The sequence below is a fragment of the Tetrao urogallus genome (assembly GCF_951394365.1).
Source record: "Tetrao urogallus genome assembly, chromosome: 2".
NCBI lineage: Eukaryota > Metazoa > Chordata > Aves > Galliformes > Phasianidae > Tetrao > Tetrao urogallus.
In genome coordinates, this window is record NC_136814.1 from 88,877,033 (window position 1) to 88,902,257 (window position 25,225).

Consider the following 25,225-nt stretch of genomic DNA (forward strand, 5'->3'; position numbering starts at 1 on the left):
CTGATACTGAGTATACTGTTTAGTTTAAAAATATCATAGTATTAAGGTATGGATTCTAGAAATTACATTTTCTTCTGCACTACTATACTTCATGGAAGTCATTGAACCTTTGGGCTGTTCTGCTAACAATAGGTGGGAAAAAAAAATGGTGCAGACTAGGTCTTTTCTTTGTGATTTTCTTGTCCACATAGCCAATTTTATGCAAATATTCATGATCTTGTAAACATATAGGAATGGGAAAATGACTGAATGACTGACTGGAAACAAAACCATGAAAAAAAATATATATATATATTTTTTAAGCTGAAAGTGTATATAGATTTATTTTCATTCACTTTAACAGAAAAGCCACGGGAAGCTTGTTTTGATCCTGGAAACATCATGAATGGAACAAGAATTGGAACAGACTTTAAGCTTGGTTCAACTATTACTTACCAGTGTGACTCTGGATATAAAATTATTGATCCTTCAACTATTACATGCGTAATTGGTACAGATGGAAAGCCAGCATGGAACAGAGCACTGCCATCTTGTAATGGTATCTACCATTATCTTACCATTTCTCTTGTCTCCTCAGTGTTACTGAGTATATTGTTTTTTTGTCGTGTACAGTGGCACATGCAGTTCTTTGGGGGATAGAATTAGAGACATTGATGGTTGTGTGTAGCAGAGATAGGTAAAACCTAATGCAGGTTCTTAGTTGATGTCCTTCCAGCATGGGCCTGAAGATACAGAAGACATTACATACAGAGATGTATAAACGTACATACATACACACACACATCCACATATAATCTTAACTTGTCTTTTAAGATGCAAGCGGAATATTTACAGCATTATGGATTATGTCAACTTAAGGATGTGGTGGTTTCAGCTGGAATAGAATTAATCTTCTTCATGGTAGCTGGCATGGTGCCATTTTAGATTTCTTATTAAAATAGTATTTATAACATTCTGATGTTTTAGATATTACTGGGCAGTGTTTACACATGCATGCAGAAAAAGCAGGGAAGGAACACAACAAGAAGAGCTGGCTCAACCATATCAAAGAGACTTTCCACACAATATGGAGTCAACCATGTTCAACCATGAAAACTGGGGGAGCTGACTAAGGAGGCTATTTCTCAGAGACTGGGCACTGATTGGCTGGTAGAGAGCAGTTGCATTGTTCATCACTCATTTTCTTTCTTCTTTTTTTCTTCTTTATTTTTGTTTGTTTTTCTTTATTTTTTCATCTTTCTTCTTTTCCTCTTTTTCCTTCTTATTAAACTGTCCTTATCTCAATACATGAGATAAGGATATAATACATGAGTTTTCTCCCCAATCCCATTGGGGGATTGAGCAGACATTGTGTTGTGCTTAGCTGCCTACTGAATTAAGCCACAAAAAGGGAAAGGCACGGAGGCTGTGGAATTATTTTGTAACCAAAATAGAAAAACATGGAATGGAGAACCCAGAATGAAGAAGAAGTATGCAACTTTATTTTCAAGCATTTTAGATAAGAGAAATAGGTTATTAGCTGGAAGCTAAGCAGAATTTCCTACAAGGAATAAAATTAATTTTACTATTTATATTATTATGATTGTATACCTATCATTACTGTATATGCCTATCATCATAGATGAATTAGTTATACATAATTCTGAGACATAACATCAAGTTTCTGCCTCAGTGAATAAAATTCTCATTCCAAGGTGACAATTAGTGATGTCTATTTTAAATTTTCTTGTTATGTCCAAAGAAGCAGAAATTAAGAAATGAATGATCAGGTATCTTCATGCTCTTACATCTGAGTGAAACTATAAACTGGAAAACATCCAACACAAATTGTTTAACTTTTATCAGAAAATTAGTATGACATAGGAGTCTACTGTTTGTATCTTTGCAAAAATAACCAGTATCAAATATACAGAATTGCCTATGCGGTAATGATATTCTAAAATATTGTTGAAAAAGGGAGAATTATCATATTAAATTGAATTGATTATACTGAAAAGATGGAAAAGAGTTTATACCGGTAGCAAGATTGTTTAAAAATTTGCTTTGACCATTAGATGATATACTGTTTTTTATTCTTTATACGTTCTGATAAGGAAAAAAATAAATTACCCCCCCAAAATAAAGATTTTTCTTTCTGGTTTGAGCTTGGTCTGGCATTTAAGGTAAGCACTGTAATGGTTTAGATCATGGATGTCAAACCTTTTGCCTTGCCCGGGCCTCACTGATTGAAGACAAACTGTCTTGGGCCTCAATTCTAAAGTCACTCTGAAAGTAATGCCTCCTTTTATTTCTGCGGAAACTAATGCAAGGAGCACAATAGCGCTATTTTATAGAGCAAATTCTCGACTACAAAATGCTTTTTGTCAACACAGTCATTGCTGTTAATTCTGAGCTTTCACCAACAATGAACAAGAGCCTGCATGCTGTGCTCATTAAAAATCTACAGCAATGGAGGTGACCCACTGTTGCTGTCATTACTGCTAAAATGCACTGCCCACTTCCTTACTGCACTCACAGCACTGCTTGGTCTCCATAAATATTCAGCAAGCATTGATAAATGTCATTGGGTGCATTTTTTTTCCTGCATGGAGAAATCAATTTTCATACCTTTGCTTTATACTTGCTTCCATGTCTGATGACATTTATTTGCTTTATACTTTCTTCCATGTCTGATGTCTCTCTGCTGCCATCTGTCATATGACAACAAAATGTAATGGAATATTGCCAGGAAAGTTCAACCTCTATTGCCATACTATGTCTCATTTTGTGGGCAACATAATAAACTAGGAGGCATTACGTTCAGAACAACCCTCATAAAATATTTGATATAGTTCAGGTATATAAGTAAGAAAACTTATTTTAATCTTTAATATTTTTTATGTAAACAAAAAGCAGCGAAAAAAACTAGTGGGATATATGGTCTTGTTTTTGTGAAACAAATGCATCAGTATCTGGTTCAATTGTCACTGGCTGCAATTCTCAGTGAGTTCTTGAAGTGTTTGTCAGAGATTTTTGATGAAATGTTCTTCTGTGCTTCAGCCTTGAAGATAGTCACAAACGTACTTACTGCCAAAAATGATGACATGAATAAGGTGTGATTGTGAAGTGTGGAATGTTTTTCTATGATAGAATAGGGCTTGTAAAAAGGCACAGTCAGATTTGTGAATTGAATATCTGATTGCTGCTCTAAACACTCAATTTGAAAATACCCAGTAACATATTTGTGTTGACTGAAAATAGAGCTGAAATACACCAAAAAAAAAAAAAAAAAAAGATATGTTTTTCTTTTTGCAACCTTGAACCATGTTCTCAAATTCTTTTGTCAAAAGAAAAGGCAAGCTGCTTTTTTTTTTTTCTGCTTTTTTTTTTTTTTTTTTTTTTTTTTTTTTTTTTTTTTTTTTTGCCTTCCTGTTTTGACTGTGTTTAGCCAATCAATCAAAATGCATACAGTTTCTTCTAGTATTTGAGTCAGCTCAGCACTGTGCCCTTCCCATGCCCTGGTTGCATCCCAGACTGCATTAATAGTGGAAATAGTGGATTGATGTTTGGCTGCTGCTGAGCAATGGTTATGCTTCTGGGGTCGGGCAAGTCTGCTTGGCGGGGCAGAGTAACAGTGCAGGGCAGATGGTGTGGAGCAGGGGCCAGGCCTTGTTGCCAGGTTGCATGTGGCCTGTGGTCCACAGATTGGACATGTATAGTTTAGATCATAATCAAAACTAGTGAAATGATTATGAAGTGCTGTGTACTGCTTAATCTTGACCAATGGGAGGGAAAGCAAAAGACAGACACAGTAGTAACAACTATGTTCATTATACTTAAATCAAGATTTCAAAAGGATAGTCACCAGTAATGTGAAATAATTTGCTGTGGGATCCTGGTTCAAATTCTGTGTGATGGGGAAAAATTAAGCATGCTGACTTCATCGTAAGTTCTGAGAAAGATCAGCTCCATCTCTTAGTATTTACTCTAAGTTTTATTTTTATTTTTTTTTTAATGGAAACAGATGAGAGACTAATGTGAAGTATGAATGAAACGCATACAAAAGTGTGTGAAGTGTTTGTTTTCAAATTAGCTTTACAGAGGAAATAATTGAAGAATTTTAATATGCATATCTGCATGTTAGAAAAAGCAAGGAATTTAAGCATATGTTCACAAAGTGTGGCATTCTGTGTAGGGTGCTGTTAACATATCCGTGTATTTCTCTGAGACCCAAGGTAATTGCATTACGCCACTTACATATGCAGCAGTAACTACTACTGTACTTTGAAAACTGAACTCTTATATTCCAATTTTAAAGCAATTTTAATAAAAATTGTGTTCTTGGAAAGAGCTATTAAATCAGTCTTTATAAAAGAAACAAGCAAGCAAAAAGCACTGAGCTGTTGCTTTGTAATGTAGGTTTTCTTTCATTTTCAGATTGAGCTAATATAGATAGGGATGGATGGAATTCATATAACATTTTTTTCTGTTTTCTTTCCAGCACCATGTGGAGGACAGTACACAGGATCAGAGGGGGTGGTTCTATCACCAAGTTATCCTCATAATTATACTGCTGGGCAGACTTGCCATTATTCAATAACAGTACCTAAAGAATTTGGTAAGAATATGTTCTACTGACTTACCAATCATTAATAATTGTTCTAGAGTTCAGATGTCATTTATGTGAAATAGTGACTCTAGATTTGAAATAAATTGCAAATTGGCTATAAAAAAAATAAAAGGTTCTCAACAAAGAAATTGATTCTAGAATTTTCACGTTAATTTCTCCCTTGGGTGATCAGTAGACTTCAACAAAGCAAGCAGTGTCCACAAATACATCTGCACAGGAGATACTTCCAATAACTATTGTTAAATAATAATAATAAAAATGTATTTTAGTATTCTATCGGAAAAAAAGAAAAACTTCATATATCATATTAAAAGTTTAGTAGTGTTTAGTTTAATAGTATTTTAGGGATGGGAGTAACAATATCTTTGCAATTTATATTACAGAAATGTTTAAAAATGGTTTTCTTTTGTTTTGACTTTCCTTCAAGAGAAAGTGAAATTTGATAGAATTGTCTCATCCCATTCAGTGGGTTGTGAGGAAAGTGTATCTTTGAAATCCCATGAATAGGGCACTCCCTGCTCAGCAGCGATCTCCAGAGCAATGGCTACTAATTGAGATGAGTGAAAGGTTAAGAGGAAAAAGACGAAGAGAGTAAAAGAAAGAATGAGAGACAGAGAAAAAAGATCTGTATTGAGGAGTTCCAGCATCGGCCCACTGGAATCAGAGAAGGGATGGGTGGGGGTGCAAGTGCTTGTCCCGAGATCAAGGTTTCAAACCAGCAGAATGCAGACAGCAAAAAAATGATCCAAAATTCTCTCAGGCTTTCTTTTTTGTCTGCTGGGTTTGCAGGTGCACTGATGCAATGTTGTAAACAAGTGAGTTCACAATAACAAGTTTATCAAAAATAAGTTTGTCACAAAAAAATTTCTCATGGGAAAGTAGACCTGTTTTTGGACAAAGACAAGCCTTTGATTTGTTGTCATGGCAATGGCCTTGAAGTGCTGAAGATCTACAAAGCATATTGCAGAAAGTCAAAAAGTGTTTTTTGTTGATCTTTTACAGGATTGTAATTCTTTTTTCTTCTTGGAATTGTATAGGATGTGAGAAAATAGCCAGTAGAAGTGAAAGATGCTGGAACATACAAAAGGGGTCAATCAAGTCATTTAGCATTATTAGATTCTTGGGACAATGATTACAAGGAAATGTTATTAGAACTTTACTTAGTGACAAATTTATCTGATTACAGACTTGATTGTACAGCGTTCTTGACTAAAATTCTTGATTGCATGTTCTAAGTAAACGAGGACACTTCGTTCCAGAAGTATATAGTAAAAGAACAAATGGTAGTAGTCACAAGCTGAGCACAGCAAATTCTACCTGGACATAAAGAAAACATTATTCACCATGGCAGTGATTGAAGTACAGGTCGCTTGGATAAGATTAGGATTCTCAAGTTTTGTCAATTTTCAAAACTTTATCAGAAAAAAGCTTCAACAATTCTGATCTAACTTCTAAATTAGCCCTGCTTTTAAAAATTAGGAGGTTGGAATACATGTTTAAGAATAAATAAATAAAGAAATAAACTTAACAAAAAGTTAGAAAATACTGTCTGATACAAGCTGTACATAAAATGATACATAAGTGCTGCATCAAAGTTCTATGATTTTTTTTTTTTTTTAGAGTGAATCTGGAATAGGTGTAACTTTAAAGCAGGTTCCTCCTTTATCAAGAAAATATGGATAGCTGTTGCGATGAAATAATATTCTTACTGGTTAATTTTACTGGTTAATTACTGGTTAATCATGTTTGTATTGCTGACTGATACTTGATTCATTTGATGTTCATTAATATTTACAACCATTTCATATTTACAAATAAGAAATGTATAATTACTTGATTTACTTTTAATACACTTTAAATTGGTTACAGTTGAGGGTCAAATTGAGTGTAGCAATATTCCAAGAACAGTAATGTGTTGATGTTTTTATTATTTGGTCAGTTTTCATGTTTGTTGTTAAAATGAGTATTAATGAAAACATACAAAAAAGTCGGCAATTCAATGTTTAAATCATCTTGCTCATACTAAAGCTGGTTAAGCAACTAATCATGTGTGACAGTAGATACTCACAAATAATTGCTAAGGTTGTTAATGAAATTTTAGTTGAAAATAAAATCCTTTTTCAATATTTTACTTTCTTATTTTATAGGTAGTTACACAATGAGGAATAAGACTTTCTTTTGACTGGAAAGTGCACTTTTGGGGAGAGTGTTTCAGTTTTTCCTTATTTTTTAAATAAAAACAAAAATAGTTTTGTTTTTATTTAAAAAATAAGGAAATACTGAAGAGCATATCAAATTCATACCACTGAAGTTTACAGCAACATTTTATAATGATAAATTAAGCTTCTCACCTTTCCTGAAACTTGGAAAAAATTAATGAAGGAATCCACTGATAACTAAGACAAGCAGTAATATTTAATTACATTTGGGTTTAAAAAACAGATTATTTTCTCTTTTGTTCTCTTTCTTTCTCATTGTCTTCACCTTTTTCTTTTTTCTGTTTTTTTTTTTAATATAGTTGTGTTTGGACAATTTGCCTATTTCCAAACAGCTCTGAATGATGTGGCAGAATTATTTGATGGAGATAACTCTCAAGCTAGACTTCTTAGTTCACTGTCTGGATCCCATTCAGGTAAGAAATAATGAAAAGAATATATGTTTCTTGCAGAGTTTTGTCTGGAAGAATTCCGGAGAACATTCTGAATTTATTTGGGAATATAATAATAAAGTCAGTAGAAGAGAATCTCAAGGGAAATGGATGAGCTAAAAACTTTGGAACATGACATTTTTCTGAAACATATGTTTTAGGCAAGAACTGATCACTTGGATGATTGGAGGAATAAATGAATGGAATTCTCTATCTTTCTGTAAGAGGGCAGATCCTGTGGTAAAACTATCTTCTCTGCCTCTAAACATCTACGTTTTCTAAATGTCTAATTTAAACACAAATTGCTTGCATTCATAAAATGCAATTATCTGGACTCAAATGCGCACTTAGACTAAAAAAAGACCACCTGTTGTGTTCAGGTAAAAATAGCAAAATTTGACCTTAAGAAATGATAATTAAACAGATATCAGCATGGCCAAAATTTCTGTCTCTGCATATTTAATGACTACGTTCTCTTCAAGGGAATAATATAAAAATATTTCTGCAGAGCAGTATGTTTTGTTTTTTGTTTTTGTCATACAGACCTAGTATTTAGGAGAGTTTCTTGCATGTTTCTTCTATTCTTAAAATATAATTTAAAAGATTTTCATTGCTTCTTGGTATTCTTTGTGAGTAATGGGGGAAGTTCTCCCTTTTAAAGGAGTATATAGTTAAGGGAACATATCTATTCAATTTATAGGAAACCTTTTATTATTTGAAAAATTCAGCTCATCCTTTTCGTGTAGTGAATCTTGCTATTTGCCTCGTAAGAGGAGTTAATGTATTTATTTTCAAATTTGCGTAACTATTGACAATATTTCAACAGCAAAATGCATTTACTTTTAAGTTTTAAAATTTGAAGATGAGAACTCATCTGTGCACCCAATTTTACTGCATTATATATTTTCTTAAAAAGTCAAAATTAATGTATATATCCACAGCAGACATTTGAAAATAACTGAAGGGAGTTTAAACTTGTGATTTGTACTTATTCATGATGACGTGATTTGCATTGCTTTAGGATTGGATTTTGTTAACTGAAATCTGTAGAGCTGCAATAATATAAAACTAAGCCACGCTAAGTGAAGGAATTGTCAATGTTATTTAGACAACTATCTGAGATATATTTACTGAATTATTGTTCATTTTAGTAGAACTTCTTAAAATTGTTGATACAATTTCTTAAAAGTGTTGATACAATCCAACACAAATATGAACATTTGTCATTTGAAACAGCAACTTTACAGTGGAAAAGTACTTCAGTTATTTATGTAGTGTTTCATTAGTAAGCATTTATTATGATTACGGACATATAGAGAAGGAGAGAAACAAAGAATATTAAACATCTTTATTAGCTGTCAATTCAGTATATGAAATTTGAAATGTTTTTATAAATACTATACTGTAATGTAATATGTGGCCATATTTTTTATTGAAGCAACGATACTATATAAATTCATTTCCTCTGTTGTTAATTGTTAAATTATAAACATTACATAAGGATCTGTTGTTACAGCTTTAAAATCCTTTTCACTATTTAATGTGTTTTGGAAAATGAAGTAAGCTGTCAGTCACAGAAAAATTTGACCAAAATTTTTTCTAATGATTTTAGCTTTTAATGGTAGTGACAGACTCCAGAAAAATAATTTGGAGATCTACTTCCAGGAATTGCAATAGATGTCAGAAAATTTGTGAATGATCAAGTCTTTTTAATCTGATCAATTTTTAAGCCTTCAATAATAAATTTCATTTTATGCATTCTGACTTACATTTTCCTTAAAGGAAAAGGAAAATATAAACTGTATTTTAACAGTACATTTGTTTACATATGTAGTGAAGAGTTACAATTTGTTTCTATTTTGCCTGTTTAATTTATTTTATTTCCCTTTATAGGAGAGACATTGCCTTTGGCAACATCTAATCAAATTCTTTTGAGATTCAGTGCTAAGAGTGGGGCATCAGCAAGGGGGTTCCATTTTGTTTACCAAGGTAATGCATGTCATCTTTTGGTGGAAGATACTGATACAAGTCTTTCAAAGTGTATAATTCTGTAAACTTCTTAGATCTTATTATTTATTTGAATAAAAGTGTAGTCTTAAACTTTTTCCAGACATCAGGAACTTCTTCTGAACCAGTGAGAACAGACTGGCTCCATAATGGCAGTCATCCCTGATTAATCCTCTCTTATCATGGATTTGAGTATGGTCCAGACTTTCTCAGGATTCCATGGTCTATTGTTCCCTTAACTGCTGACTGTCATGTTAGACTACGTAGTACATGATATGAACTCTGAAGACAAGGCAAAAAAGACACTTAATGCTTAAATCTTTTCTGTATCATTTATCACTAAGCTGTTCAACTCTCTTTCCTGAAGTATCAACTTACCCATATTAGCATGCCTGACCTGCTGACCTGTAGACATTTCCTCTAATGTCCCTTGCTAGCTTTAGGCTTAGATTTTCCTTTTTTTTTTTTTTTTTTTTTTTTTTTTATTTAATGACTAAGTTCATTTCAAGGGGATAATATAAAAATATTTCTGCACAGCTGTATGCATTTTTTTTTTTGTCACACAGTATATAGGAGATTTTCATTGCAATTTTTAGATTTTCATTGCTTCTTGATATTCTCTGTGAGTAATTGGGGATATTTTCCCTTTTATAGTTAAAAGAACATAAGTATTCCTGTTTTACTGCCAGTCCTTACTTCTATTTTTGGTGTGCTCGTTTTTTTGTGTTTAAATAGTTCTGAAAGTTCCATTGCTTTTTTTTTTTTTTTTTTTTTTTTTTTTTTAAATAATTCCCACTCTTCCTTCTCAGTGGGATCACTTGTTCCCAGCCTCTCTTATCTCTCTAAAACTATGACCAGAGTTTTGAAGAAAGTTCCCATAATCAATTATTGAATATGCAAAAGTCTACTCACTTAAATTACAACCTTCTACTAATTTCTCACCTTCATCTTATGTGGTCCTTACAGCCTACAATATATCCATCTATACAGCCATCTATATCCACATATATGAACAGCTTCCCTTCATTTGTGAGTGGCTACCCAGGTTGTAGTTATTTATTTGTCTACTAGAAGGACCTACTAAATCTAGTCAGTATTTTACTTAACTAAAATTAGTAGGGACAGGATCATATAACTTTTTTCATCAAAACATAATGACATATTATATTTGCATACATCTTCCAGCAATACTGTGTTAGATGTAAGTAAATAGATTGCTGTGCTCTTGATGGGACACATATTTTTTCTGATGAAATTTTTGTCTGAGATGAAATTAAAAACATGCCACTGAGTAGTGTATGAAATAAGCACTGTAAATGTGACCTACAAATGTTAATTGCACTTTAGAGTTTAATAAATACTTAAAAATACAACCAGTGAATTTACTACATGATATCAATTTTTCCAACAATTTCCAGTTTATAGTCAGATTTTATTATAATAGACACTGAAAATAGGTCCTGCGGTTAGGATGAAAAGATATGCGGTTAAAGACTAAATAAAACAAAAAGTTAACTAAAAACAGAATGTAAATTGTATGCATTTGTACTTGATTTTTGTCCCAGCAAACAGTTGTCCCACCTAATTTTAGTTACAGTATTAAAAATGTTTCATTTTCTAGTGAAAACAAGAGAAAATATATTTTGGTTTTGTTCTACACTGACAGGGCACAGATCACTAGCAAAGTCTCAGAGGTTACGCTGTTATGAGAAGCTTTGTTACATTCACCTAAACAGCTATCCTCTAGAAGTACTGTCCATTTCAGTTTTCTCATGACATGAATAAAAATAAAATGTATTGAAGTACTTCTAAAAATCTGAGCTCTGGGTAGGTACATATATCATAATTTTGTTGAAACAACTGTGCTTCAACATATTTTGTCACTTATAGTTTGAGAGAATTTGTTTGAAATTAAACGTATATTGCTGTAGAACAATAAGTTTCCTGTTGAGCATAATGGTATGCCTCATTTCAGTCACTTATTTGGACTACACTTATTTTTAATAACTCAAAGAAATTAGATTTTAACAAGAGACTATTTAATAAGATAACGAGTTAGTGATGTTTAATAAAATCTCATTCCAAGGGTTGTTTTCTCATGTTTCAAAGTACATGATCACATTTCCATTACTGCCTGATTCCTAGCATTTTAAATACTCCAGAGAATGACATCCACTCTCACACTGAACAGAGTAATCTGGTCTGCAAAGTCAGTCACTTTATTTATCACCTTCTGTTTCAGGTTGACTTTCTTCCCTTCTCTCATTTCCAGTGGGCTGATTTCAATTTTGTTTCATAGTAGCATGAAACATTTACTAAAAGATGGAGGATAATTACTGTAGAAAAAAGAATGTGTGATGATGGAGCTTGAAAAGTCTGCGTTGCCAGTGCTATAGGCAAAAGATAGAAGGAAGAGTAGAGGGGGAAACATTAAATCTTGGACTATTTCACATTCTGTTTTGAGCTAGCAACAGATGAGATTTAATTCAGATATAATGGCTTTTGCAATGCTCCTTTCTCAAAAACTTTTTAGTTGTGTATCTCATCGGCTTGTGCAGTTCTTTTTGTCAGATGACCACATTTCCTGGTATATCAAAAAACAGGTAAAGAGTAATATCAGTAATATCACGCTGAATACCCATTCTTTCATAATATTTGGGTCATGTATGTGGAAATGTGATACTAAGAACAATCCATTTAAAGAGTAATATCAGTAATATCACACTGAATACCCATTCTTTCATAATATTTGGGTCATGTATGTGGAAATGTGATACTAAGAACAATCCATTTAAGAAGAATGGATTATTTTGGAGAAGGCACAGGGAAGTGGGTGCCTTATATTATGCTTGTTTTTCTGTTGCAGTGTAATCTGAGAAACTGTAGTACATATTTTTATATAGCTTATGCTGCAGAAATAATGAGAGTTATTTCCCTAAAAAGCAAGGTAATGAACTTTCTACCTATGCCGTCACTAATGATTTTTTTTTTAATCCTTATTTGTTTTACTTGCTCCACTGTACAGTTATGTGAACTAGTTTATGAGATCAACAGAGATATTAAAGTAAGCTAGTAAGAAAGCTTGTGTACTATAATAATGAAGAACTATGGAAGAAAGATGAAGGGGAACAAGAATAAAATAAGGATATAACTTTAACAATTAAATTGACCTCATCTGTGACAAGAATAAAATACTTACCCACATACTTACTGGTGCGTGTAATTGGGGAACAGAGTTATGACAGTTGGAGTTCCCTAAGGGATTGCCACGAAGTATTTTGGTTTACAGTGTGTTTTAAGGATATCTGAAACTGTAATGCGTTTTGTCATCGATTTCTTATATCTTTATTATTTATTACTTATTATCTATAATAATATGTATCTATAATTAAATCAAAACTCAATTCTAGGAAGTTATGTTTGGCTTATATTACATTTCACTGTTGTCAGTGAAAAGTATGCTAGGAATGCTGATGAGATAGGGTCAGGATAGGTCATTATAGCCCTTTAAGGATGACAGGTAAGCGGGGGACAAATGTCATGCTGAAATTTTACTTAGCAGACTTTTGTGGAAGGAGGTCATGAACTATTATGTGATGCTCAGGTACAACTTCCTCTGAAACTAGCGTAAACAACTATGCCAAACTTCCACCACTCAGAGTAGCACGTCATGCCGAAGCACACATATTTAAGACAGTAACAACACCTTAAGGCTGGAGATGCTGCTGGAGAGGTTGCTAAGTAGGCACTCCATGACAGATGAGCTGCATCTCTAAAGATACTGTAGTCTGTCTCACAATGAGCTGAGAATATTTCTGAGGTTTTGTTGTCCTGTGAAAGACTTATAGTGCAGTGGAGTAATGTTTCTGACAAAGTGTGGTCGATGGGTGACCCGTGCTAAGAAAAAAGTGATAGGAACACCTGAAGTGTTCTCACAAGTGAGAACATAAGCAAAGTGAAGCAAAGGAAAAGCAAGAAGAGAAAAGAGTATCCTGTACTGCTTTTCACCTCAGTGGAGAAATTAGGATGACTGTAAGGAAGGAGGATGGTAGGCATTTGACTGAAGTTGAACCTGGGGAGAAGGAGGGAAAACTGTCCACTTAGGGAATTAGTTGACTTTTTGTGTCCTCCTTTTCCTGAACACTTCAATCAGTGGTCAGAGGTTTGTGTTAACTGGTAATAAATTAAGTAGAAGTTTCATGAAGAAAAACTTGTTTATTCATGGCATGATTGGGAATGATATGTCTTGAGCAAAATTCTCTTGGTGCAGTCTCAGGGGGATATATTCATTCCTAATTGTGTGGTAAATGTAACATTTGTATGTTACATTTATATGAAACATACATTTCATCACCTAGTCAACTGGGGAGTCATTATACACGTAAAAAAAAAAAAAAAGAAAAGTTTTAATAAAATTGTGCTTGCCCAGTAGACCATCTGATAGAGAAAATGAAAGAACTAAAAAGAGCAGGCTGAGTCAGTTGAATTGATCTGCCAGGCTGTATTTGTCTCTAGGTCATGATCAGAAAAAAGAACAGTGATGTAAAAATCCTTAAGCTACAGTTTCATATTTATTCTTTCACAACAACTCCTTGCCATGCCTAGAATTGTAGAACTTAAAACTGTAGGCACAACCAAGTTTCTTAATACTCAATTTTCAAGATACTTGGGTCCTGTTAAAACATCAATAACAAAATCCCATTGATTTAAACAGTCAGAACAATAGAATTTACTGGACAGAGAAGTGATTTGTTTACACTGGTTGAAGTATTTAGACATTTTCAAGACTTGAAAAATGTATTTGCTTTTGTTCTGCAGTAGCCTATTGTGTAATTATCATTCCAGCAGATTTCACCTCTGCTCATTTTTTTCAGTCTTGGATTAATCTTGTAACTTAGGGTTTCGAGATTAAAATCTTCTGCAGTCATCTCGTCTACTGATTTAGAAAAAAAAATAAAATAAAAATACTATATCTATATGATCTTGCCTTACAAATCAACCTATAGCATATTAATAAAGAGAACTTGTGTTGTACTGTTGTACTGTTATTATTACTAAGACTGATAATATTGAAATGATCTTTTAAAAAGCTTTTATCTGCACTTACTAGTACTCGTGTAAACTTAACTGTTTTTCTCAGTGGAAACGTGAAAAACTGATACAAAATCATGTTAGATAAACACAAGAACTGCCAATATTCTACTGAAATGTTACATGTTTCATGCTAGATTTAAGATAGGATTGATTTCAATTGATGTTCTATGTCCAAGTTGAAAATAAGTGTTAATTTTCAGAGAAGACACTAGTACTTGAATTTATTACACTTCAATAATTGTCATTCTGATTAGAACAAATGACAGAGCAAGAAAAAAAGACAATATGAAAATAAGTATATATAGGTTCCACATATCTTTTCTATTATTTAGTAGCCAGGGTAGTTGAAAAGATATTGTATGGATGTTAATGAATAGAAAGAAATATTGTTCTTCAGTTAAAGGCCAGCAAAAATAGATACATTTAAGTATGTAAAATAAAATGATTCTGTTTATGCTATTTTTAAAATAGGTTAGTGAATCAGAAACACTACGTTTGAGAATGCCAGAAATGAAGTCTAAGCCCTATTTAAAATTTTTTATACACATTACTATCTAGACGCAGTGAGCAACAAAGCTGGTGAGGGGGCTTGAGCATAAGCCTTATGAGTGGCTGAGGGAGCTGGGATTGTTCAGTATGGAAAAAAGGAGGCTTAGGAGAGACCTTATTGTTCTCTGTAACTGCATGAAAGGAGACTGTTGTGAAGGTTTGCCTCTTTTCCCACATGACTAGAAATACGGCAAGAGGAAATGTTGTGCCAGGAGAGGTGCAGGTTGGATGTTAGGAAAAATTTCTTCTCCAAAGAGAGATCAGGTGCTGGAATGGGCTTCTCAGGGAGGTGGTTGAATCACCATCCCTAGAGGTGTTTGAAAAACATTTAGATGTTGTACTAAAGGACATAGTTTAGTGAGGGGAATGTAAGTGGTAGGTAGATTGTTGGACTAGATGACCTTGAAGATCTTTTCCAACCTTGGTGATGATTCCCTGAAATTAATTCTTGGCAATACTAAACTGATCAAACAAAGCTTCTGAAGATGTCACTCACTCAGAATACATATTTGTGTTACTGTTAATGAGATTATTTTTATGTGCATTAGTTTTATCGAAGTCTAGATATGATATTGCACATAATTATATTTTTTTCTGTAAATACTTTTTTTTTTTAATTGTAGCAGCTATTGGCTAACTACAAAATCAAAAGTAGAAAGAACAAATCTAGTTCACAAATGCGTACGCAGTGCCAAGAGTCAAAAAATACAAAAAATGCTTGCGTAAGGAAATAGTTATAAATAAGGAACCTAAAGGGGAAATAAATAAATACCCAGCATGAGTTTCTAATTGATTTTATTATTTTGCTCTATAAATGTTGTTTACAAGTTTTAACTGTTCAAGCATCACAACAGGTTTGTGAATTCTCAGCAATTCTTTGTAAAAATAATTATTATAAGGTTTGTCATTGGAATGTTGTCCACTATGACAAATCAAATAATGATTTAATATTGCATAGTTTTCATATCCAATATAGTATAATATTTCTCCTTGCTTTAATAAGAAGCCAAAGTTTCCACATTTAATAAATGAATTAGGTGATAGGTATCAGTGTCCTGTAAGTGAAGAAGGCAAATGAAGTATCCATTGATATACTGGAGGTTTTAATTTCTACATCTCTTGCCTCCTGAGCTGACACAGCACTTAGATGTGATGAAGTGCTCTCATCATGTGGCTGTCACAGCCCAAGTTTATAGAATCATAGAGCAGTTTAAGTTGGAGAGTACCTTTAAAGATCATCTAGTTCCAACTCCCCTCTATAGGCTGCCCAGGGCCGCATCTGCCCAAAACCCTGAGTGCCTACACAACGTCTCTGGGATACGTGTTCCAGCATCACACCAGCCTCCAAATAAAAAAATTCTTCCTGATGTTAAACCTAAATATCTTCTCTTGTCAATCACTATCAGACCATGTAAAAAGTCAATCCCCCTCATGTTTGTGAGCTCCCTTCAAGTACCAGAAGGCTCCCAGGCTACTCTTTTCCAACCTAAACAAACCCAAATTTGGCTAATGGACATTAAAACATTAGGCCAGGGTTTGATATGACATTAACAAAGCAAATAAAAGGAAGAAATAGAACTTCACTACTTCCAACAAGAAACAATATGCATATTTAATAATCTCTTTGTGTTTTAGATGATGATTGTCATTTGACTTCATGGCATTTTTCTTTCTGTTTTGATGCAGCTGTTCCACGCACAAGTGATACACAGTGTAGCTCAGTTCCAGAGCCTAGGTATGGAAGGAGAATTGGCTCTGAGTTTTCAGCAGGCTCTGTCGTTCGTTTTGAATGTAGTCCTGGATATCTGCTGCAAGGTTCAAAAGCTATCCGATGCCATTCTGTACCTAATGCCTTAGCTCAATGGAATGATACAGTACCAAGCTGTGTAGGTAAGTAATTACATTTAAATTCATCTGTTATGTCATGTATGTCTTTGAATTAGAGTTCAGGAACTATATCAGAAAATAGTATTTAACAGTCATTCACTCTCCTTCGATTAATATCAGTCATGCCCAATTTAAAAGAGCAGTGTTCCATACCAAAAAGTAATTGAGAACCAGCTGGCTGGTAGGCAGTATAGTGTTTCATATAATGACTTATATTATATGAACAAGTGAGATGCACATTTTCTTGAACATTCATTATTTTCATGACTCATCCACAGCTTGAAATATAGGACAGATTTTAATTCTCCAAAAGTGTCTTAACCTTTTTTAATATTCAGTATTCGTATGTTTCTATCACACATAGAATGGTTATATCTTTTATTTTTTTTCGAGTGAAACATAACGTACAATGAAAAATGACAGCTCTGTTGAGTTTAGCTAATTTTCTAGTTTATCAACAGGCCTCCAATGGGATATTTGACACTTTGTTTTCCTTGTAAATGTTGCGAGATTTTCTTCACCCTTCATTGGATTTGTATCCAAAGCTCAATAATACTCATAGGAATCTACCATTCAATTAATTGGAGTGTTCTAAAAATAAATGTAGGTGTCCAGTTTCCTGTGTATTCTGTTTTTGCTTAGCTTAGTTCTGTTTTCTGGAACTATAAAGAAGCAATTCCATATATGCTAAAAATATATGTGATATACCACACCGTTTTACCAGCTAGGTACAATGTTAAAACTATCCTAGGCTGTAGGTAGATTCACAGGATTTATGTGAATCAAGATTGGGTTTAATGTTATGATTTAACAGTTATTTGTTGTTATCTGCTGGTAAGACATGACTAGCTGCTAGGTTTTTCTGAGGTTTTTCAAAATGAAGTTCACTTTGGAGTGGCTCATTAGTACAAGATGTATCTGAATACTGCATATTGTTAATGATTTAGATAACATTACTTTCTGAGTTCAACTCATTATTTAATGCTTATGAATTTATAATAAGAAACAGTATTGTGATAAGTTATTCATACACTTATTGTTACTTTTCTCTGAAATAGCTAAGGTTTTGTAATAATTCATAATAATGCTTTCTTTCAGTGCCTTGTAGTGGGAATTTCACTGAACGGAGAGGTACTATTCTATCACCAGGTTACCCTGAACCTTATGGTAACAGCTTGAACTGTGTGTGGAAAATCATAGTGACTGAGGGATCAGGTATTCAGGCAAGTCTATATTCTGTCAAGCATGGAACATTAAGTTATTTGTATTTTAGTTTACGAAATAAATGTTTATTTCTTTATAAGTGTCAGAAAAGAGTTACCAGATGCATCATTTTGGGGTTACTTTAAATATTTGTGCTCTGTTTTTCTCACTGTTGTTCTTTGCTTAGCTTTATTATTTACAGATGGCATGAGAAATAGTTAACAAGCAGCTTTATGTTTCAGCTATGCAAAATACTGAATACAAACTCTTCGATGTGATATGCGAATGCCAACCCTTTCTATCTGCTAGAATATTACTCGAGCACTTGAGAGGTCTTCTTTATCTTCTCATTTGCACTTTGAGTAATTATTTTAAATCATACAACATATATGCAAAGTCTTCCTTAGTCACCTAGCGTCATATTCACATTTTCTAAAAGTTAAGTCAACTTAAAAAGTAACAGTTAATGTTTTGTTTACTTTTTATTATTACTATTATTGTTAGGACTTCTTTAATTACATTCTCTTTATTTCATTTTACTGTTTCTAGAACGTTTAAAAATACACAAGACTTGTTTGTTTAAAAATTTTTGGTGGCATTTTGCAGATCCAAGTCATCAGCTTTGCCACTGAACATAATTGGGACTCTCTTGAAATATATGATGGTGGAGATATGACTGCACCACGTCTTGGGAGTTTTTCAGGTAAGGACATGCTTTGATCTGAACATATAGACTGTTGGTGCGTGTGAAGCCATCATTGGTTCTCTTGTATACCCAAGAAGCCTGTTCACACATGTACACATTTGTATGGCATATTTTATGATATTATGAAACTCGTTGTAAGGAGGAGTGCTGTTTAGGTGTTGTAAATTTGTATCAATCTTGAAAGAGAGATTTTCAGAAACAAATATGCTAAATTGTTTAGCTTTCATTAGTGGGATTTAGTTGACAACAACTTTGAAAAAATGTGTTTTATTTAATCCATATCTCCTATTCAAGGAATTTCCTTAGATAACTTTGATTTAGCTTATTCATTTTAGCTGTCCTTTTTGAAGAAAAAGATGAAGCATTTACAATTTATCCAAACTCACTGGACAATGGACTAAAAAAAAAGAAAACAACAAACAAACAACAAATCAATGTGATTGGGACATAGTAAACCATATCATTTCTTGTTTCACAAGTACATTAGGCACATATGCTTTTATTCCATTTTTATAAAACAGTTTTTATAGAAAGAGTGTGTTCAATAAGCCAAGCCAATCCAAGCCAAAAAACAAAACAAAACAAAAACAAAAACAAAAACAAACAAACAAACAAAAAAAACCAAACAGATTAAGTCATGAATTATATCGTACTCTGCCAAAAGCCTGATCTAATTCTGCTGTAGCCAAATGATCTTGTGGAAAATTTCTTCTCTTATGACTTCAAAAACTTTTAAAGAATAGATTTATACTGGATTGGGTATGCAGATTAATGATCAAATAAAACAAACACAATATATTTTGGGGGGTATTTAGTTGAACAATTTAATATTGCATTTCAAATTTTACGTAATAAAATGTCATGTATTAAGTCTATGCATTTAAATATTTTTGTACATAGGTTGCTCTGAAAGTGATGTCTCCTATTTATTTCTATGGAAACTACAACAGATACAAACAGCACAACAGGATTTGATAGAGAAAATTCTTAGATACAAAAGCTATTTTTCAGCACAGTCACTACCATTAGCTATGCATTTTCAGCACCAGTGAACAAGAGCCTGCATGCTGTGCTTGTATAAATCTGCATGATCATCTGGAATGTGGCTTGTCTTTCAAATTGCTGTTGCCACTACTGAAAGGCATCACCCACTGCCTCACTGTGCTCACCTCCACTGTTTGGTCTTCATAAACATTCAGCAAGCATCAGTGAATGTCTTTTGGTGCCATTTTTTCCACATGGAGGAATTTGGTTACATACCTTCTCTTCATGTGCACTTCCATGTCAGACACCATTTTGCCAGACCACTACTCAGATGCCATGCTGCAACAAAATGTAACAAAATGTTGGTGGGAAGTTTTAATTTCTACTGCCAATCCACCATCTGCCTCTGATGTTGTGGGCCAGTGTAACAAAACAGAAGGCATTATTTTTGAAGCAGCTGTTATATGGAGACTAATAATTATGTTGTATATTAAATTTTAAATAAGAAACAAAGAGATTATGAAATATAACCATTCTTTGTCACTTGAAATGTACAGCAAATACTTCTGACCTAGTAGATAAAAAGCTGATTAAATGATCCATTTAGCAACATCCTATTTAACACCACTTAAGCCTCAAAATGATTTCTTATTCTACAGTAAAAATGTATCATCTTGATTTAACTTAAAGACTTTCCTAATTTCTGGGAAAATAGAAAATAGAAAATATGGAGATGGAGATGGACTAGCACAGCTTTACTGTAGATTTCTGTTTTTCGTGTCATGAACATAAGACTTAATTGAAATAATTGAAACGTGTAGTATAGGAGTAGAGTAATAAAGAATATATTAACATAGGATAAAATCTGCTGTTCTCAAAATTGTGCCAGTAATGTGACACAATATCATAAGTAGTAAAACTCAGCAGGTACCTTATCTGTCTCAGTAAATCTTGTAGAGTATCATTGTTTAAAGATTGTGCTGATTTAGTCTCTAAAATTCATGTCTCTTCAAAATATGCCCTGAAAATGTACAGATGCATGTCTAATCAGGGAAGACTTTGAGGTAAGTGTCTCAAAGAACTGTAGTTCTTCGCCAGTCACTAGTGATGTTCTCCAAGGCTCAAATGTATGGCCAGTCCTGTTCAATATTCTTTTCAACACTCTGGATGCAGGAGCAGCATCCTTAGTGCGTTTCTTGATGATACTTCCTGTTGCTATTGATTCTCAGGAGACATGAGGAACAAGAGCATTGTGACCAGTTCTGGACTTCCTGGTTCAAGAAAGACAGGGAGCTGCTGAAGATAGTCCAGTGGATAGCCACAAAGATGGTTAGGGGCCTGGGGCATCTCCTCATACAAGGAAATGCTAAGAGACCAAAGACCATTTAGCCTAGAGGAGATTGAGAGCAGATCTTATCAGTGCTTATAAATACCAAAAGGCTGGGTATTAAGTGGATGGGGCTATTTTTGATGGTGCCCAGTGACAGGATGAGGGGCAATGGGTCCAAACTGGGATCCATCTGAGCATGAGAAAGAACTTCTTTACTTTGACAGAACATAGAAACAAACTGCCTAGAAAGTTTGTGATCTATCATTCTTTGGAGATATTCAAAACTCACCAGGGTGCTTTCCTCTGCAGCCTACTGTAGAAAATCCTGCTTTAGAAGAATGGGTGAACAAGAGGATTTCTAAACTTCTCTTCCAATCCCTATGATTCTGTGATTCTGAGATTTTGAAAGTGATCTAGATAGATCAGAGCACAGGGTGATTAGCAATGGCATAAAGTTCAACAAAGGAAATTGACAGGTACTGCACCTGGAACAGAGTGTTGCCAGACACAGGTGCAGATCGGAGACAAGTGATTGGACGAAAGCAGAAATGGTCCTAGGGATGCCTACCAATAGCCAGACTCAATAGAACTCATCAGTGTAGCCTGGCAGCCAAGAAAGCAAACTGCATTTTGAGGTAAATTAAATACAGCATAGCCAGGTGGTCAAATATTCTCCTACTACATTATGGTGAAGTCTCACTTCAGTTATTGTGTGGAGTTCTGGGCTCTGTATCATGGGAAAAGGATGCTAAAGTCCTTGAAATCACCCAGAGGAGGACACCAAAGCTGGTAACAGGCTGGAAGACATGTATGGAGAGAGGCTGAGGATGCTTGAGGTGTCCACTCTGGAGAAGAGGATGCCAAGAGGTGACTTTATTGCTTTCTGCAGCTCCCTGAAGAGAGGAAGCACAGGGGAGGGATGCCAAGCTCTACTTATAGAAACTGATGGTGGGACATGAGGGGGTGTCACAAAGCTGCACCTGAGGAGGATCAGACTGGGCATTTGGAAAAAACTACTTACAGTGAGAGTGGTCAAATGCTGGAATAGGCTTCTTAGAGGGTTTTTTGGTGCCCCATGTCTGTCAGTGTTCAAAAGGCATTTGGATAGTGCCCTCATTGATATGCTTTAACATCTGATTAGTCACAAAGAGGTTGGACAGTTGGCTAGATGTTCTTTGAATGTCCTTTCCAACTGAACTATTTTTTCTTCTATGCTATGCTGCGCTACTCAGCTATTATGTCACACTTTGGACACTGTATCTGGTCATCTTACTAAATGTATCTCCCATGTGCCATCTACCAAATCCCCTAAGATCCTAAGGTAGCAAGTGAGCAATACAATTTAAGTTTGATATGCGATTGAACAGAGCAATTGTGAGAATTAAAATGTTTAGTTTAATGTTTAGCATCATTCACTTTTTTTTCTTCTTTTTCTCACAGCATAATAGAATACCATTTCTCCTCTTATTGAATAACTACAGTATTCAAGTAAAAGACTGGTGTTATACAGTCTTTTCTTAGCAGGTGTTACAAGGGAACAGAAGAACAAAGTGTTCATAACTGGCTGAAGAGCAATTTTGTTAAATAAAAAGACAGTTATGAGTCAATGTCCTCAACTTTACTGAGCAGACACCTTAGCTAAATATTTTGTATGGATACCATGAAAATTCCTCTTTTAGAAGATGTTTCCTTATTTTCTGTATTCTACTGTAAGTTTTGTGTGACATGAATGCTCTGTACTGCTTGTGAATTTCTATGCTTGGAGCTTCCATGTCAGACAGTAAAGCATCCTTTAAAGGGCTATAGTGTATAAAGACCAACCATCTTTTTAACAGTTCACCATTTATATCAAGATTTTGCTTAATACAGTTTGGGATTCAAAAGTTTTTACTTTTCTTAGTTTATATTGTAGAAATTTGAGGATAATTCTTTCTACTAATTTCAAGAATGAATTTCAAGATCATACTCACGCTGCTCACAGTGGCTATAGAAACAGTAAATGCCCCATAAGAAATGAAAATATTTTTCATGTGACCACCGTTTATTGGCTGTTTAATACTGGTTTTGAGGGTATGCTGAGAAAAGAATGTAATTCTTAGCCTGAGCAGATATGCCAGCATTAGACTATGTGGTTGACATAGTAGTCATATGGAAACAAAGAAAATGTAGTGTCACACTTATCAGTGCTAATGACAATGTGTCCAGGGTTAGTGATAAGCTTTTTGTATAACACACACTGAATTCAGCTATGTACAATTTTGATTACTGCTATTTGAATTAACTAAAGTTTGTATGTTTTTTTTCTTTTTCTTTAATGTGCTGCACCTGTATCTTCTTTTCCTTTTATATCCACAGTTAGGATAAGTGGTGAAATACTATAGTGGGAAGAAAATCTGGAGGGGACATAAAAAATATTTAGATTGTCTGCTCTATTCTGTACTGCTATTCTTTATGTATGTGAAAAACAGAAACAAAAAAAACCCAGGATGTTGAGTTACAATTCTGTGATTCTGTGATTCTGTGATTCATCTTGTTATCAAAACCTATACTGATGTTTTGGGTTTTTTTGTTTGCTTCTGTCTCTTTTTTTTTTTTTTTTTTTTTACCCAAATGAGTAAGGTTTCATTTAGACATGATAGCATCTAGTTTGATTGTATTTACATAGCCACTTAGTATCATGACTTGAAATTTCCATGCACACAATGAGAAGAAAATGAGGCTGGTTATGTCTTTTCAATAAAAGCCTATGATAGAACAGCATGTTACAGTTTATTTCATAACCTTTATTTTTCCAGGTACAACTGTGCCAGCATTGTTGAACAGCACTTCCAATCAGCTTTATCTACATTTCCACTCTGATATTAGTGTGGCCGCAGCTGGTTTCCACCTGGAATACAAAAGTAAGACTACTTGCTCTTTAAGGCTTTCTCAGGAAAAAAAGTATGTGTGTAGATAAAGAGAGTGTTTATATTGTTTCTTTTGTGGCATGTTTTTTTTTTTCTTTTTTCCTTCTCTGACTAACAACCTCTACTTAGCATGATCCTGGCATGAGTGATATTTATTAAATTAAAATTGTAAAGGAAGTGATATTTGGAATTAGTGAAATTGGCATTCACAAATTAGCAGAGTATAATAAATCAATCTGGAAATTCAGAATGATATTCTAAATATGTGTGCTTTAATGTATATACGTATTTTCACTTGTTTCAATCTTATTCTGAAATATAGGTAGCCACAAATTAGTTAATTTCACCATTGGCCAATCTGTAAAAACAAAACTGATAACACCTTTTTTCCCTGCTATTCCCTGTTCTATTCTTTCCTTCAAATTCCTTTCAATAGATTGATGCAATTGCGAAGCATGCAAACAGGTTTTTTTTTCAGCACCTTTGGATGCAGTCTATATGGTCGTTATCCCATGGATTGAGTGTTAATTAGTCTCAAAGTTGGTCCTCATCCACTGCTTCTAGTTCTGCTCCCTAACCATTGCCACTAAACAGAGAATCTTGGGAGTTCCTGACAGGGAAGTCGGAAGTAGTTATGTCCCTTGTAAATCCCAGCTTCAGTTGAAATGTGTGACTGGTGAATGTTTCTAAACTTTATTCCTGTCAATCTGTCCCTGCCTCTTTATACTGATTTTTGGACAGGAGTTCTGCACTAAACTCCCTGATTGCTTTCCTGAGTATGAGGACCACTCTTACTGGAAACAGTACTTAAAGTCCTTTACAGTTTCCTGTCCCTGAACTCCTTTGGGGACCTTCTGAGCAGGATGCCATGTCATCTGCCTACGAGCTCCCAGTCTACACATAAAATCTAGGGTTTTGCAATCAGCTATTTGCCTTCTTCAGTCCCTTCAGGGTCTTAACAGGCTTTAACAGGATCTTAAGAGTGCACTGTCATGCTAGACCAGGCTTCCCAGAGTCACATCCAGCCTGGCCTTGAATGCATCCAGGAATGGGGCATCCACAACTTCTGTGGGCAACCTGTTCCAGTGCGTCACCACAGAGTGTGAAAAATTTCCTCCTAATATCTAACCTAAACCTCCTAATATCTAACCTAAACCTTTCCTGTCTCAGTTTAAAAGCATTTCCCCTTGTCCTATCACTATTCACTCTCATAAAGCTGTTTCCCCTCCTGTTTATACACACTTTTCAAGTACTGGAAGGCCACAATGAGGTCTCCCCAGAGCCTTCTCTTATCCAAGCTAAA

General features: G+C 34.2%; 1 protein-coding gene across 1 annotated transcript in view; it reads left to right on the top strand.

Moving 5' to 3' along the window:
- CSMD1 (CUB and Sushi multiple domains 1) overlaps positions 1-25,225 on the top strand; it is a gene marked incomplete at both ends in the record, with an annotated part of 996,476 nt that overhangs the window by 852,569 nt on the left and 118,682 nt on the right. Inside the window, 8 exons of the mRNA XM_079550635.1 lie at positions 344-538; positions 4,481-4,597; positions 7,128-7,241; positions 9,150-9,245; positions 16,593-16,796; positions 17,892-18,016; positions 18,603-18,699; positions 23,812-23,916. Of these exons, the coding sequence (XP_079406761.1) occupies positions 344-538; positions 4,481-4,597; positions 7,128-7,241; positions 9,150-9,245; positions 16,593-16,796; positions 17,892-18,016; positions 18,603-18,699; positions 23,812-23,916 (1,053 nt within the window). The remainder of the gene's footprint in view (positions 1-343; positions 539-4,480; positions 4,598-7,127; positions 7,242-9,149; positions 9,246-16,592; positions 16,797-17,891; positions 18,017-18,602; positions 18,700-23,811; positions 23,917-25,225) is intronic.